This window comes from Rhinichthys klamathensis, unplaced genomic scaffold (assembly GCF_029890125.1).
Source record: "Rhinichthys klamathensis goyatoka isolate OS25496 unplaced genomic scaffold, OSU_Roscu_1.1 h1tg000046l_1, whole genome shotgun sequence".
Classification (NCBI taxonomy): domain Eukaryota; kingdom Metazoa; phylum Chordata; class Actinopteri; order Cypriniformes; family Leuciscidae; genus Rhinichthys; species Rhinichthys klamathensis.
In genome coordinates, this window is record NW_026606593.1 from 927,894 (window position 1) to 940,788 (window position 12,895).

The 12,895-nt window shown below is 38.0% G+C and overlaps 2 protein-coding genes across 4 annotated transcripts in view; both read left to right on the plus strand.

Annotated features, from left to right (window-relative positions):
- ehd2a (EH-domain containing 2a) overlaps window positions 1-8,196 on the plus strand; it is a 30,328-nt gene extending 22,132 nt beyond the window's left edge. For both annotated transcript variants that reach the window (XM_056247325.1, XM_056247324.1), the window contains exons 5-9: window positions 182-358; window positions 649-746; window positions 3,729-4,141; window positions 6,978-7,142; window positions 7,294-8,196. In XM_056247325.1, coding sequence (XP_056103300.1) covers window positions 182-358; window positions 649-746; window positions 3,729-4,141; window positions 6,978-7,142; window positions 7,294-7,860 — 1,420 coding nt within the window. In that variant the 3' untranslated portion in view covers window positions 7,861-8,196. The remainder of the gene's footprint in view (window positions 1-181; window positions 359-648; window positions 747-3,728; window positions 4,142-6,977; window positions 7,143-7,293) is intronic.
- Window positions 8,197-10,015: 1,819 nt separating this feature from the next.
- selenow1 (selenoprotein W, 1) lies at window positions 10,016-12,160 on the plus strand. Of its 2 annotated transcripts, none has more exons than XM_056247328.1 (6): window positions 10,016-10,108; window positions 10,617-10,641; window positions 10,754-10,807; window positions 10,960-11,034; window positions 11,620-11,716; window positions 11,830-12,160. In XM_056247328.1, the coding sequence occupies exons 1-5, from the start codon at window positions 10,080-10,082 to the stop codon at window positions 11,695-11,697; spliced, it is 261 nt and encodes an 86-aa protein (XP_056103303.1). In that variant the 5' UTR covers window positions 10,016-10,079; the 3' UTR covers window positions 11,698-11,716; window positions 11,830-12,160. The 2 variants fall into 2 exon arrangements, with proteins under 2 accessions (XP_056103303.1, XP_056103304.1); XM_056247329.1 differs by having other exon boundaries at window positions 11,833-12,160.
- Window positions 12,161-12,895: the final 735 nt, after the last annotated feature.

Sequence of the window (12,895 nt, forward strand, 5' to 3'; positions counted from 1 at the left end):
AATAAACTCATAATTACTGCTTTTAATAGGTAGTAAGTTAGTTGTTAAGTTTAGGAATGCCCATATCCTAATATGCATGCTGATAAGCAACTAGTTAATAGTGAGTATTGGACCCTAAACTAAAGTGTTACCAATTATATTATATTATCTAGTTTAAGCAGTGTGTTCTTATGTGTGTCAGATATCTTCTTGAACAAGAGTATCCAGGAAGCAGAGTAGGCCCAGAACCAACAACCAACAGTTTCACTGCTATAATGCATGGAGAGATTGAGGGAATTATTCATGGTAATGCTTTAACTGTGGATCCCAACAAGCCTTTCCGCAAACTCAGCCCATTTGGAACCACTTTCCTCAATCGGTAAGTGAGACAGAAGCAATGATGCAATAAGAAGAAATAATAATCACAGGGGAAAAACTCTGTTGAACTTGGACAGAAAGAGTCAAAATCACTCCACCAGCAGAGATTACTCTTGTGAAAGGGTGGACATAGCCTGGAGAAGAAAACATTAATGCATCATTATTTGGCTTAAGCTGACGGTATCCCTTTGAGGAAGCATCTGTGGATGTTTTTCCCATGTTCTGAAGATACTGATACTGAATTAGCATAAGACAGCTGGAATGAAGTAATGTTCATCTGCTTTTTCTCAGATTCCAGTGTGTACATCTACCCAACCGAGTCCTAGAGAGTATCAGCATCATTGACACACCAGGGATCCTGTCTGTGGCCAAACTCAAAATGAGTAGAGGTATGAAGTGTCATAAACAGTGCTGTACGCAACCAATGAAGGGATGAAACGACTTGCATGTAAATCATAATATTCACCCAAGGCCTGCCTTTATACTCCATATACAAGTAAAGAGGTGGAGTTGAATGTCTTCTCATTGATGTCGCCCTCAGAAGATTGCAATGCTCTTTGGTGCACATTATGCGACAATATAGGGTGAATTATAGGGCTTTTTTGTGCCCTTGAATGGCACTTCGGGAAGGGGATGCTGTTACAAATGGAATTGAACAACTGAATCCCTTCACTAAGGGCCCTTCTAAGTCTGTAAGTGAAGGGTGCATGTGATGATCACTTTAAGGAAGTAATTTGATCCTTTATGGTCATGTGACTGAGGGTGATGCATATAGATAAAAGTAACTACTTGCAGGATCCAAAGGAGACAGCAAGTTTAACAAGTTGAGGGAACACACACACACACACACTGGATTTTGTTGGGTTACCATGTTTTGTAGGGGACATTCCATAGACATAATGATTATAATACTGTACAAGCGGAATATTCTGTCTCCCTACACTAACCATAACAGATTTTTTTTGTTGCATTTTTAGATAAAAAAAAGAGATAATTCTGTTTGATTTATAAGCTTGTTTCCTCATGGGGACCAAAAAAAGGTAAAAATTTACTGGTATTACTTTACTTGTGGGGACATTTGTTCCCCATAACGTAGGAAATACCAAGACCACACACACAAATAAATAATTAATTTTAAAAAACAAATATCATTTTTAAATGTACATTCCAAGTGAAGATAATGAGAAAATTACATAGTCTTTCATTGCTCCTTTTGCCAAGTGCATTCCAAACGGGTACATTAGAGATGCAAGTGCCCTTCTCCCTCCAAAGTCCTCATTTTAAGAGCTCTGACTTTCAGAGTGACTAGGGTGGGGTTGGCTCCCTCAAGATCCACTTTCCTGCAGAGTTTAGCTCTAACCCTGATCAAACACACCTTCATATTAGAGCCCGACCGATATATCGGCGGGCCGATATTAGGCATTTTCCAAACTATCGGTATCGGCATTTATAATGGCCGATAAATGAATATTTTAAAAAATGCGGGTGCAGTGATTCATAAGGGTGGCGCTGCCAATAAAGCACCTAAAAGCTGTCACAAAGAACTGGCAAAAGTAATGATTATGAATACAACAAATATAGCAAGGAGACATTTTAATTGTTTATTAATTAACAAGTGTTTTCAGTCAGTGTCAGCCAAAGATGAAGTTGACCATGCTGACTTGCGATCTTCAGTGAACGCGCGCCAGAGAGAAATGCACATTTCATACGATTACAAAAGTCTGTCTGTCTTTCGTTTTGAATTGTTCTGTTTAAAAGTAGACATTTCAATTTCAGGTCTATACGCTGAGTTTCGGTTCATGAGACGAGCTCCAGTTCACCCCCAGGCGCCTCCGTGTCGAGATTATCTATCGTCTGCTATATTTACTTCTTAAATCCAGGCAATTGGTTGATGAAACATTGATTAAAATTAAGATACAATTAATACAAAACGAAATTCGATTTAAAGAAAGGTTTTGTGCTTTCTGTTTGATGTCTATGTGAAAGTTTCAAAGCATATTTTAGTGCCGCTTTCAGAGCGCTCACGTCCGTAGTGCTGAACTTGTCGCGTCTGTAACATTGTTTTTTCCTCATAAATGCGAACACGAAAAATAAAATAAAATGAATATTTTATGTAGCCTGTGGAGACTGAGAGCCAACCCTTCTTCATCCGGTGGGTAGTAGCCTACTTGTGATTTGCGCAGTGTAATTCACAGAATTAATTTCTCTACAAGCCTCTGTCACGTATTGTGTGAGCTTGTGACTCTTGCAAGCGCGGAGCTGAGAAGTCCTGATTATTTTGTCTGCTATATTTACTTCTTATTTATTAAAATCCAGGCTTTTGGTTGATGAAACATTGATTAAAATGCGTGGCGCGAGCAAAAAATCTCTGACAGTAAACTGATTCTGCTTTGTCTCGGGTAAACAGCTGTTGCGGCGCGAGCAGTAACGGCCGCGTCCAGTGTTGACAATGTTAAAGCTCATTCTGCCTATAACGCTATGTTACAACATCAAGCAATATTCCAATAATTTATATAATTATAACACTTTATATAGGGCCATTTTGCATTAAAGTAGCCTAGTTTCACATTTAGTACATTTTGCTTACTAATTATTTAAAATAGTATAAAAGTACTGTACATATGTAATTAAAAACGTTTCATTATGATATTATTAATTTTACTTTAGTAAAAAGATCTGAGTTCCTCCTCCACTGGTAGAGATTAGAGGAATTAAGAGTAAAAATAGAAGATAATAAGGTTTTGTCAGTGACACTTTTTATATATTTATTGATACAAGTTATGACTAAATTAAAAGACAAAGTCGTTAGTGAAGATTATGCAACAGTATTTATAATATAATATAATATAATATAACATGCAATGCAAACTAGTTTGGTTACATTTCAACTGTATAATTCTCATTCTATCATTCCCCCTGCCTCCATTACATATCTGTGTCACACAAGTGTTTGATCACCACATTTGAGTGATCATTGCAAAACGTGTTTATAAAATATATTTATTCTGTTTATACTGTGTAAAGTACCCATCAAAAGTTTGTACACACCAATAGGAAAGTGTCCAAACTTTTGACTGCATGGTATACTGTACTATAATACACATAAATAATATTGCTACTGTATTATAATATACACATAAACAATATCGGCCGATATATCGGTATCGGACTTTTTTTTACTCCCTAATATCGGTATCGGCCCCGAAAAATCCATATCGGTAGTTTGTTCAGGTTTGTTTGATTTACAGTTTGGACATTGAGGGCCAGAGTAGAGGATAGGGACTCTCACATCCAATTGAACTGTGCTTATCAAAATTTGAATATCTGATCAAACACCTGTGCATTACTTCATCGTCTCTTTCATATTTCAGGGTATGACTTTCCGGCAGTTATCCGCTGGTTTGCAGAGCACGTTGACCGCATCATCCTCTTGTGTGATGCACACAAACTAGAGATCTCTGATGAGTTCTCACGCACTATAATGGCATTGCGAGGCAATGAGGACAAGCTCAGAGTGGTGCTCAACAAGGCCGACATGGTGGACTCCCAGGAGCTGATGCGAGTCTACGGCGCCCTCATGTGGTCCCTCGGGAAGGTGTTCTGCACTCCAGAGGTTCTGAGAGTCTACATCGGCTCCTTCTGGTCCTCTCCAATGCGTATGACAGACAATCGGAAACTGTTTGAGCAAGAGGAGGAAGACCTTTTTGCAGACATTCGGAATCTGCCACGAAATTCTGCACTGAGGAAACTCAATGATCTGGTGAAACGAGCACGGCTTGCGAGGGTGAGGACCTTTGTGCTTTTCACGACTAATTTGGTTCCATAAAATATCAATTGAACTTCAGTAACTTTTAATCCAAGTCTGTTAGCTTTGAGGTCATCTATGTTAGAGGATTGAGAAGTTGACAAAATTGTCATTGAGCAGATACACAGGCTTATGCATTTAAGTCTTTCTCTTCTAAGAAAAAGGTTAAAAAACATTTGTTTTACATCAACATACAACCTATTTTGACTTGCTGTGATGTAAACCCTTTCTTAATAGGACAGACCTTTCAACATGTAGCATCTGAACTTCCTGTTTTATTTGGAAATACAGCAACACTGGGGTGGGGCGGGGTGGGGGTGGGGGGACTAGTGGTGCAAAGGTGCAGTATGTGATTTTTAGCGACATCTAGTGGTGAGGTTGCGAATTGCAACCAACAAATGTTACTGGTGGCCAACAGGAAAAAAAATTGTCGTCCGAGACAGCGGAGAGTAGCCAGTTAAGCAGTGAGGTTTCTTTACAAAGATAAATTAAGAAATTAGGTTTACTTTATTATTCAGTAAAACGATATGTTAATGTGAATATTATTGTTACTTGTTCATCATTGTGTCAGTGTTTTATTCGCTGACTTTAGCTAGCTTTCTTGCACAAAGAACAACATAGTAACGACAAGCGTTTGTCCGTTTAGGGCTACTCAACTGAACTTTATTTATATAGCACCACTAAAAACAACCATTGTTGACCAAGGTGCTGTACACTATATCAGATATCATCAGCATTTAACACCATGTACAACATCAATTACAGAACAGAACACAGAACAGACCAGACACAGCACAAATCAGCTACAATTATAAGCCAAAGAAAAAAGATGCAGTGTAGAGGCAGTTCTAATAAAAACAGGTAGGCTGTTCCAAAGTTTTGGTGCCGCAACGGCAAAAGCTCGATCTCCTCTCGTTTTCAATCTAGCCCGAGGAACATTTAACAGTCTCTGGTTGGATGACCTAAGAGACCTTCCAGGATCGTGAATGGATAATAAATCAGAGATGTATACAGGAGCCAATCCATTCAAAGGTTTAAAAACCAGCATCAAGACTTTAAAATCAATTCTGTAATGGTTAGGGAGCCATTGCAGAGATTTCAGAACTGGAGTAATGTGCTCTCGTTTACGCACACCAGTAAGGAGCCTAGCAGCTGCATTCTGTACCATCTGCAGACGGTGATGCTTGGTTAATGCCCAAATAAAGGGAATTACAATAGTCAAGCCTTGTTGAAATAAGCATGAATCACCCTTTCAAAGTCCTTAAAAGAAAAAAATGATTTGACTTTAGCTTGGACTCTGAGATGAAAAAAAACTGGTTTTGACTACCATACTAATCTGTTTGTCAAATTTGAAAGCACTATTGAAAGACACGCCCAAATTCTTCACTAATGGTTTCACACATGGAGACAAAAGGCCAAAATTTAAGCAAACTGTAGAAACATGTCGGTACATTTCAATGTAAGGGGACCCGCGGAGTATGTAGATAGAAATGGCTCATTCTAAGGTAATAAAAACATTACGGTTCATTAAGTAAGGTCTTAATACACCACTGAAAACATATAGTTATGTATATGATATTGCATTTCTGTCAACAGATCCTTCTAAATATTACACAATGCACCTTTAAGTGATTGTGTCTCTTCAGAATATCTAGATTAAACCGCTCAATTTATGGATTGTTTTTACAATGTCTTTTTTGAAGCACACTGTAAACCCGAATAAGTTGGCACAACTCAAAAAATGTATAATATTAATACATTTTTTATAATATAATATTTTTATTTTGTATTTGTACATTTGAATTGTTCTTAACTTGAAATGTTTGAGTACACTAATTCATACATTTAACTTAAAATTTCATGTAATCTCAATGTGAACACTTTTATTAGTATAAACTTAGCTAGCTTTAACAAGCTAGTTTGCTAACATACTATTTTGTTAACATCTTAACAATAGTATGCTATGCAGTAACACTTGCAGCAATATAAAGGTTTTATTTGCTCTCAAATCAAGCTCATGCACCACTTGTCACCATGATGGTAACTATCCTAAAACCAACATTAACAGAAATTCTTCTAAATTAGCATAACAAAACATTAATCATTACTAAATCACCCGCTTAACATTAATCTTGAACAAAAAAATATTGTATTACACTTAATTTTAGCATTTACTCTCCCTTTCGAGTGCTATCGGCAAAGCATGCTGGGAAATATACATCTCAGCCGTTTCAGTTAAACTTAAGTTCGTCTAAATTAAAAGAAATAATTTCATAAAACTCAAAACAATGAAACAGTTCAGTTTACTTAAAATATATCCATTCTGTGAACTTGAAAGAAAAAGAAAGTGCTAAATACTCATAAAAGTTAATTTGACTGAACTAATTAGTTTAAGTTTTTCCTACTCAAACCAATTAAGTATTTTGAGCGTTAGGGTTTACAGTGCATCAAAGTGTTGGTGAAATGCGTTTTCAATGGAGGGACAGAAATCTCTCTGGGTTTGGAACGTGAGGGAGTATTTGATGACAGAATTATACATTTTGGATAAACTATCCATGTTATTATGCTGCATCTCTACTACATAATATGTGACACACCGCTGCTTTTGCTGAGATTGTGGGAGCGATTGTTTTGAAAGAGATGAGAAAACGTGGAATTTGTGAAAGGTGTCTTTTTGAGAGAACAAAACACAATTTTTGACTAATTATTTAGTTGCTGTGATTGAAATACACCTACCTGCTTGTTTTGTTGCGGTCAGTTGATGTAGTCCTACTAAAACATGAATGTGGCTTCTCTATCCTTTCTTCACCCACAGGCCCATGCTTACATCATTGGCTCTCTAAAAGAAGAGATGCCTTTCGTTTTCTGCAGAGGAAAAAAGAAGAGAGATCTAATCTATGATCTTCCTGTCATCTACTCAAGAATCCAACAGAGGCATCAGATTCCACGTGGAGATTTTCCAGATTGCGCCAAGATGCAGGTGTATAACAGTTCAAATACTTTATAATCAAGCATGCCCATTATGAAATGTATTTTCTGCTGCTTCTATAAGCATAAGAATTAAAAGTAAGTTACACTACAGTATATGATATCTGTCTGACAAGCGGTTTCACTCTCACATCATCACACAGGAGCAACTCATGAGTCACGACTTCAAGTTTAAAGGCCTCAAGCCGAAGCTCTTAGGTGGGTTGGATGAGCTCCTAAACACTGACATTGCCAAGCTGATGCCTCTTCTACGCCAAGAAGAAAAGGCAGCTGACCAGCTTTTAATGCAAGGAGGACCTTTTCTAGGGCCTCACATGGGCCCTTTTATTGTGGGGAACCCATTTCATCACTCTGGATCCAATGGAGAAAGTGCTCTTGTGTCAGATGAAGAATGGGTGGTATCAAAAGATAAACAAGAGTACGATGAGATCTTTTACAACCTCTCGCCTCATGAGGGCAAGCTGAGTGGGACTAAAGTGAAGAACTGGATGATGAGCACTCGTCTGCCCAGCTCAGTTCTGGGACGAATCTGGAAACTGGCAGATGTGGACTGTGATGGCATGTTAGACGACGAGGAGTTTGCTTTGGCCGGCCATCTCATTGAGGGCTTAGAGGGCTTTGGTCTCCCTCATGAGCTACCTGCACATCTAGTGCCGCCCTCCAAAAGACCACGCAAGATCTCTGCCACAGAGAATAGAGACAATGAATAGTCTGCAGGTCTTTATAAGCACCTATTAAGGGAGTTATTCTCTATATCAGTTTCTGAACTCCCTGAAACGCCTCGATTGTAGTCTTTGAGTTTTTTCTGGGAATGAAAATGTCATAATATTCATCATTTAAATAATTCCCGTCCAAGGCTTATGCAAAATAAAAAACTGGTCCAGCTGACCAATGAGATTGCATTTCAGAAAGAGGGGCTTCATGGAGACAGGAACTAAACAGACTTGCAGCAACAATGTCAAATATATCAAAAAATGTGTTTTTTGAACATTCAAGCATGAAAACCTATTATAGTAGAACAAAATCAAGATTTTGTAAAAGGGCATATTATGATGATAGGGTTTATTCAACATGCAAGTCATTAATACTAATGTATTCACTCAAATAATGCCTAAAACCACTAATAGTTTGCAACGGTTGGATGAATAAATCCTCCATATAATCTCAGTTAAGACGAGTTGTTTTGATGGTTCAGATTGCCCAAGGGTTGGGAACAGCTTGTTGTCCTCTTGGCTGGTTGCAGAAACGCCCTCGAGACTGTTGCTGAGGAACATGTCAAAACTCAAGTGTTGAAGTGTTGTAGAGCCTGAAGTGCCTTATTACATTTCAAATTATAGTTGTCAAGTAACATTTATTTTAAAAACAACAACAACAACAACAACTGTTGGTCAATAAGTAACTCCAGCAATCTTGCTATCTTTTTGAGTGTTTGATTGAACTATGAGTTGTTTTTATTTTATGATTTTGTGCATATTGTGGAATATTATTAAGAAGCTGTATAAAAAGGCTGGATATTATTTTATAGAATAATGACCATTGTCATGATGTACAACTAAGCACCTGTTCAGGAAACCTACTATATCATATCAATATGTCCATTTATTGCACAATAAATTGTCAAGCCCAATTGCATACAGCCACTATGCTAAGACTGTCTTAAGAACCAGTCTGACCAACTAGCAGTAGGTCAATGAGTAGAAAAGTTATGACCAGTCCTCCTAAGAAAAAAATACAACTAAGCGATATTTTTAATTCATTATGAAAACCCCTATGTAAGTAAACTTTAGGAGTTCATAGCAGTGGCTGTTTATAATAAACTTTAGCTCTCAAACGTTGTCCTGTGCACTCGTGAATCTCTGCTTGCTCTTTCTCTAGAATTGTCTTCTTTGGTGTTTCCTGAAGCTTTCGACCACCAGACTTTAACGTTTGACTGATGAAAGAAGAACACATACCTTTAAATGGTAAAGAAATGACGGATTCACCTTTGTTTCATCATGAGATAGCATTTTCAAGCTGATTTTAGCCAGCAAGTTCTCTAATTATTTTATTATTTAATAGTTATTTTCCAGTTTGGTCTAAGTGCTTATTGTAAATATTGAATTTTATTCAGTGAACTGATCATCAGACTATCGGCAGCAGGACCCGAGACACGAGTTAACTTTTGTGTAATTCATTCATCAAGCGCACCATCGAGTGGAAAAAATGACAGTAGCCTACTCTCCTACTCTTATAGGCTATAAAAATTATAGGCTATAACTACTTGCCGACTGAGTAATGAGAATGTAAAAAAATAAAAATAATAATAAGGGGCGTTCTTTGCGTATGTGTGTATATAGCCTCTGAGAATCTGAGTTGAGTAATGTGTTTTATATTTGGTAGGTATGCACGTGGGGGCCTATGATTGTTCTTTTTGTCGTCGGATACCATCCATATTGAAACGCAATTAAAGTATGCCGAAGATGGTGCGCAAAAGCTAGCTCAGGTGGGTCAAAAAACGCACGAGAAGAAGACATCAGCCATCACAAACATTCGCACAGGATTTGATTTCTCAGAGGACCGCTGTGTTCGCCGAAAACAGTAACTTAACTTAGGTCATTTGCCCTGGGATTTTTTTTACAAAGGTTGTGTGAGAAAATCACTGACATGACTGATTCGGAAGGGATTAAAATTAGTCCAGTCTGAATAAGGCTTAAAGGGCTGCTCCGTGTAGTGAACAGGAACTGTATGAAGTCTCGCGAGTCGCGAGAGGTGTGTGTGCTCTGCTGGTGGTGCATGATGCGTCAGTTGCTCCGCCTCAAGTCTTTCATAACATCCCAGGAAATAGCAGCAAAACAAAATTACAGAACAGAAAGTAATTACATCAGTTGAGTCTCTGCACACACAGCACAACCACCGCTTGATCCAGCCAAGACCCACAGCACCTGGCAGGATGACCGTCAAAGTTCATATCATTTACTGGTAGGTTAAATTGTACTTGGCGATGTATTTTGCTACACTGTTGACGCTCAATCCAGCTTTTCGACAGATGCTTTTCCCTTTTTTTAAGAACCTGACTTATAAACGCGCTAAGTTTAACACGTTCGAAAAAAAGAAATGTTTAACCAATTAAAGCTCGTATGTGTCGGGCAATAAAAATGACAGGAACAGTCAGGGTTGCTGTTGCTTTTTTTTTTTTGCTCTTTGTGTTCTGGTTGCTAAGTCCACCCTTGCGTTTGAATTGCTTGGATTCTTGCAAGGTTAAATATTTCCAATTTACATAATAAACATGTTCGCGAGCCATAACTGGTGGCTTACAAGACTGGAATCAGAAATATTAAATAATGCTTTCACCGATTCTCTCAATCTCAATTTTCACGAAACAGTCGTACGCTAAGTTAACCCTAGTTACCATGCAAATTAAGGTTTGACCAATGAGGTGAATACCATTTAAGTGTAAGTGTGTGTGTGTGTGTTTGTCATCTCCTAGTGGTGGATGAGGGTACAGGCCCAAGGTAGGTTTTATTTATTACTTATGTATTGTGTGTATATCATAATGCAATATAATATTAACGTGTGGAAGAATATTGTGCATCTATACATCTGTCTCTTTTGTTATTCAAATAGTTCACCAAACTCAAGACGTTGCTTGAGGATGAATTCCCAGGCGAACTTGAGATCGTATGTGATTTAAATGATTGCCATTTTTTTATGGTGTAATTCTGAAAATAAAACATGATGCTTTATTAAATGTGGAATCTACAGTACAATTGGTCAAAGTGTTGTTTTCTCATAATTATCTTTCTCATTTTACTATGATTTCTCATGCTCAGACTGGTGTGGGTACACCATCATCCACAGGCTGGTTTGAGGTGGAAGTAAATGGCAAGTTGGTGCACTCAAAGAAGGTAAGAGTTGATCCTCTCTCACTGTTATATATTGCATATGATTTACCACTATATGACTCCTGGCTTCATACTGTTTCTCACTTAAACTGCACTTTAAGTCGGCATGAAACAGATGTTGAAATATCCTTTTCTTCATTATTGTGACAACCCGGACGAGTCAGACATCTTCTTGAACCAGAAAGAATGTAGGGCGGGACTTGATTTTGTCCATTGGTAATTGGTTGGATGGTTGTGGTTTTCTATTGGTCGATCTCATGTGAGTGACAGGTTGCCCCGCCCTTGCGCCAGTAAACACTCATCAGAGAAGAGATGAAGCTGCAATAGGGAGGGGAAGATATTTTAATTAAAGATTACAAGGGCACATGAATTGAAAAAAAAAATGATGTGCACAAATAATAAATACTGCAATATTCCATAAAAAGAGAATTGTCCATTTTTATTTCATGGTGACATTAAATTGTACAGTTACATGTCTTCCTAATTACTGCACAATCTTTCTTTTTGATTGAATTGTTTGCTACTCAAATCTAAAATGGTAAAGTACAGTTGTAATATTTTATATTTGTCTGATATTTTCTTTGACAGAATGGAGATGGGTTTGTTGACTCCGATTCTAAACTCAGAACAGTTGTGACTGCCATTGAGGTGGCCATGAAGAAATGAGCATGGCCTGATCGTAGAGGTGAGAATAATCCACCATAGAGCCTTTTTGTATTGGCAAAATGCACGTTAACATCTCATCCTCTTGTCTTTTTATCTTTCTTTTTAATTCTATTTTGTCTTGTATTCTCTCAGCAGCTTTTCTTCTCTGTTTGTTGGACTCCTGGGCAGGGCAACAATGATGGTGACGTCCAAAGTGTTTTTTGCATGGATGTTGCTTGATGCTATCCGCTCTTCCCGGGAGAAGACACTCAGAGCAGGAAACTCTGTGTAAACTGCTTCAGATAAACGCTTTAACGGTTGAAAAAATTAAGGGAAAATAAAAAATGGACAGAACATGTCAAGTTGTGGTTCTTTGGGCCTGTTTTTTTAGTTTTTCTCAATGTGTTTGCCTCTGTAAGAGCGCACGTTTACAACATATTTTGGCATTGTTGAAGATTTTCATGCAATAAAAATGTTAATGGTGGAGTGTTGTCTTTTATTTTTCTACACTTTTTTTTAAATTGGAGTCATTTTACCAAAAAAGGTGGCAGCACAGACATTATCCATACACATTGTAAAGATAAATTCGCAATTAACTATGTCACATAATGTGTTATTTTAGCCAGGCATAATGTGAATGACCCAGAGTCTGTCATAGAAGCGTTTGGAGCATTATCAAAACATAAAATAGAGGGAGATGATGAAACTGTAAAGGGACAATTGATATATTTTACAAACATGCCATTTTAGTTCCATTAAAATATTTTGCTTTTGTGTAATTCACAGTTATATACAGATGAGCCAAAAATAATTTGAACACCTGCGTAATATGGTGTTGGTCCTCTACGTCCTGCCAAAACAGCATCGACCCGCGAGGCGTGGACTCTACAAGACCCCTGAAGTTGTCCTGTGGTGTCTGGCACCAAGACGTTAGCAGAAGATCCTTTAAGTCCTGTAGGTTGCGAGGTGGAGCCGCCGTGGATCGAACTTGTTGGTCCAGCACATCCACAGATCTGGGTGATTTGGAGGCCACTCAGGCCAGGGCAACACATGTTCCTCAAACCATTCCTGAACAATGTGCGCAATGTGCCACTTCCACCAGGGAACACCGTTGTCATGAAGGGGTGTACGGTACTTGCTCTGCAAGAATGTTTAGGTATGTGGCATGTGTCAAAGTTGCGTCCACATGAATGACCGGACCCAGGGTTTCCCATTGGAT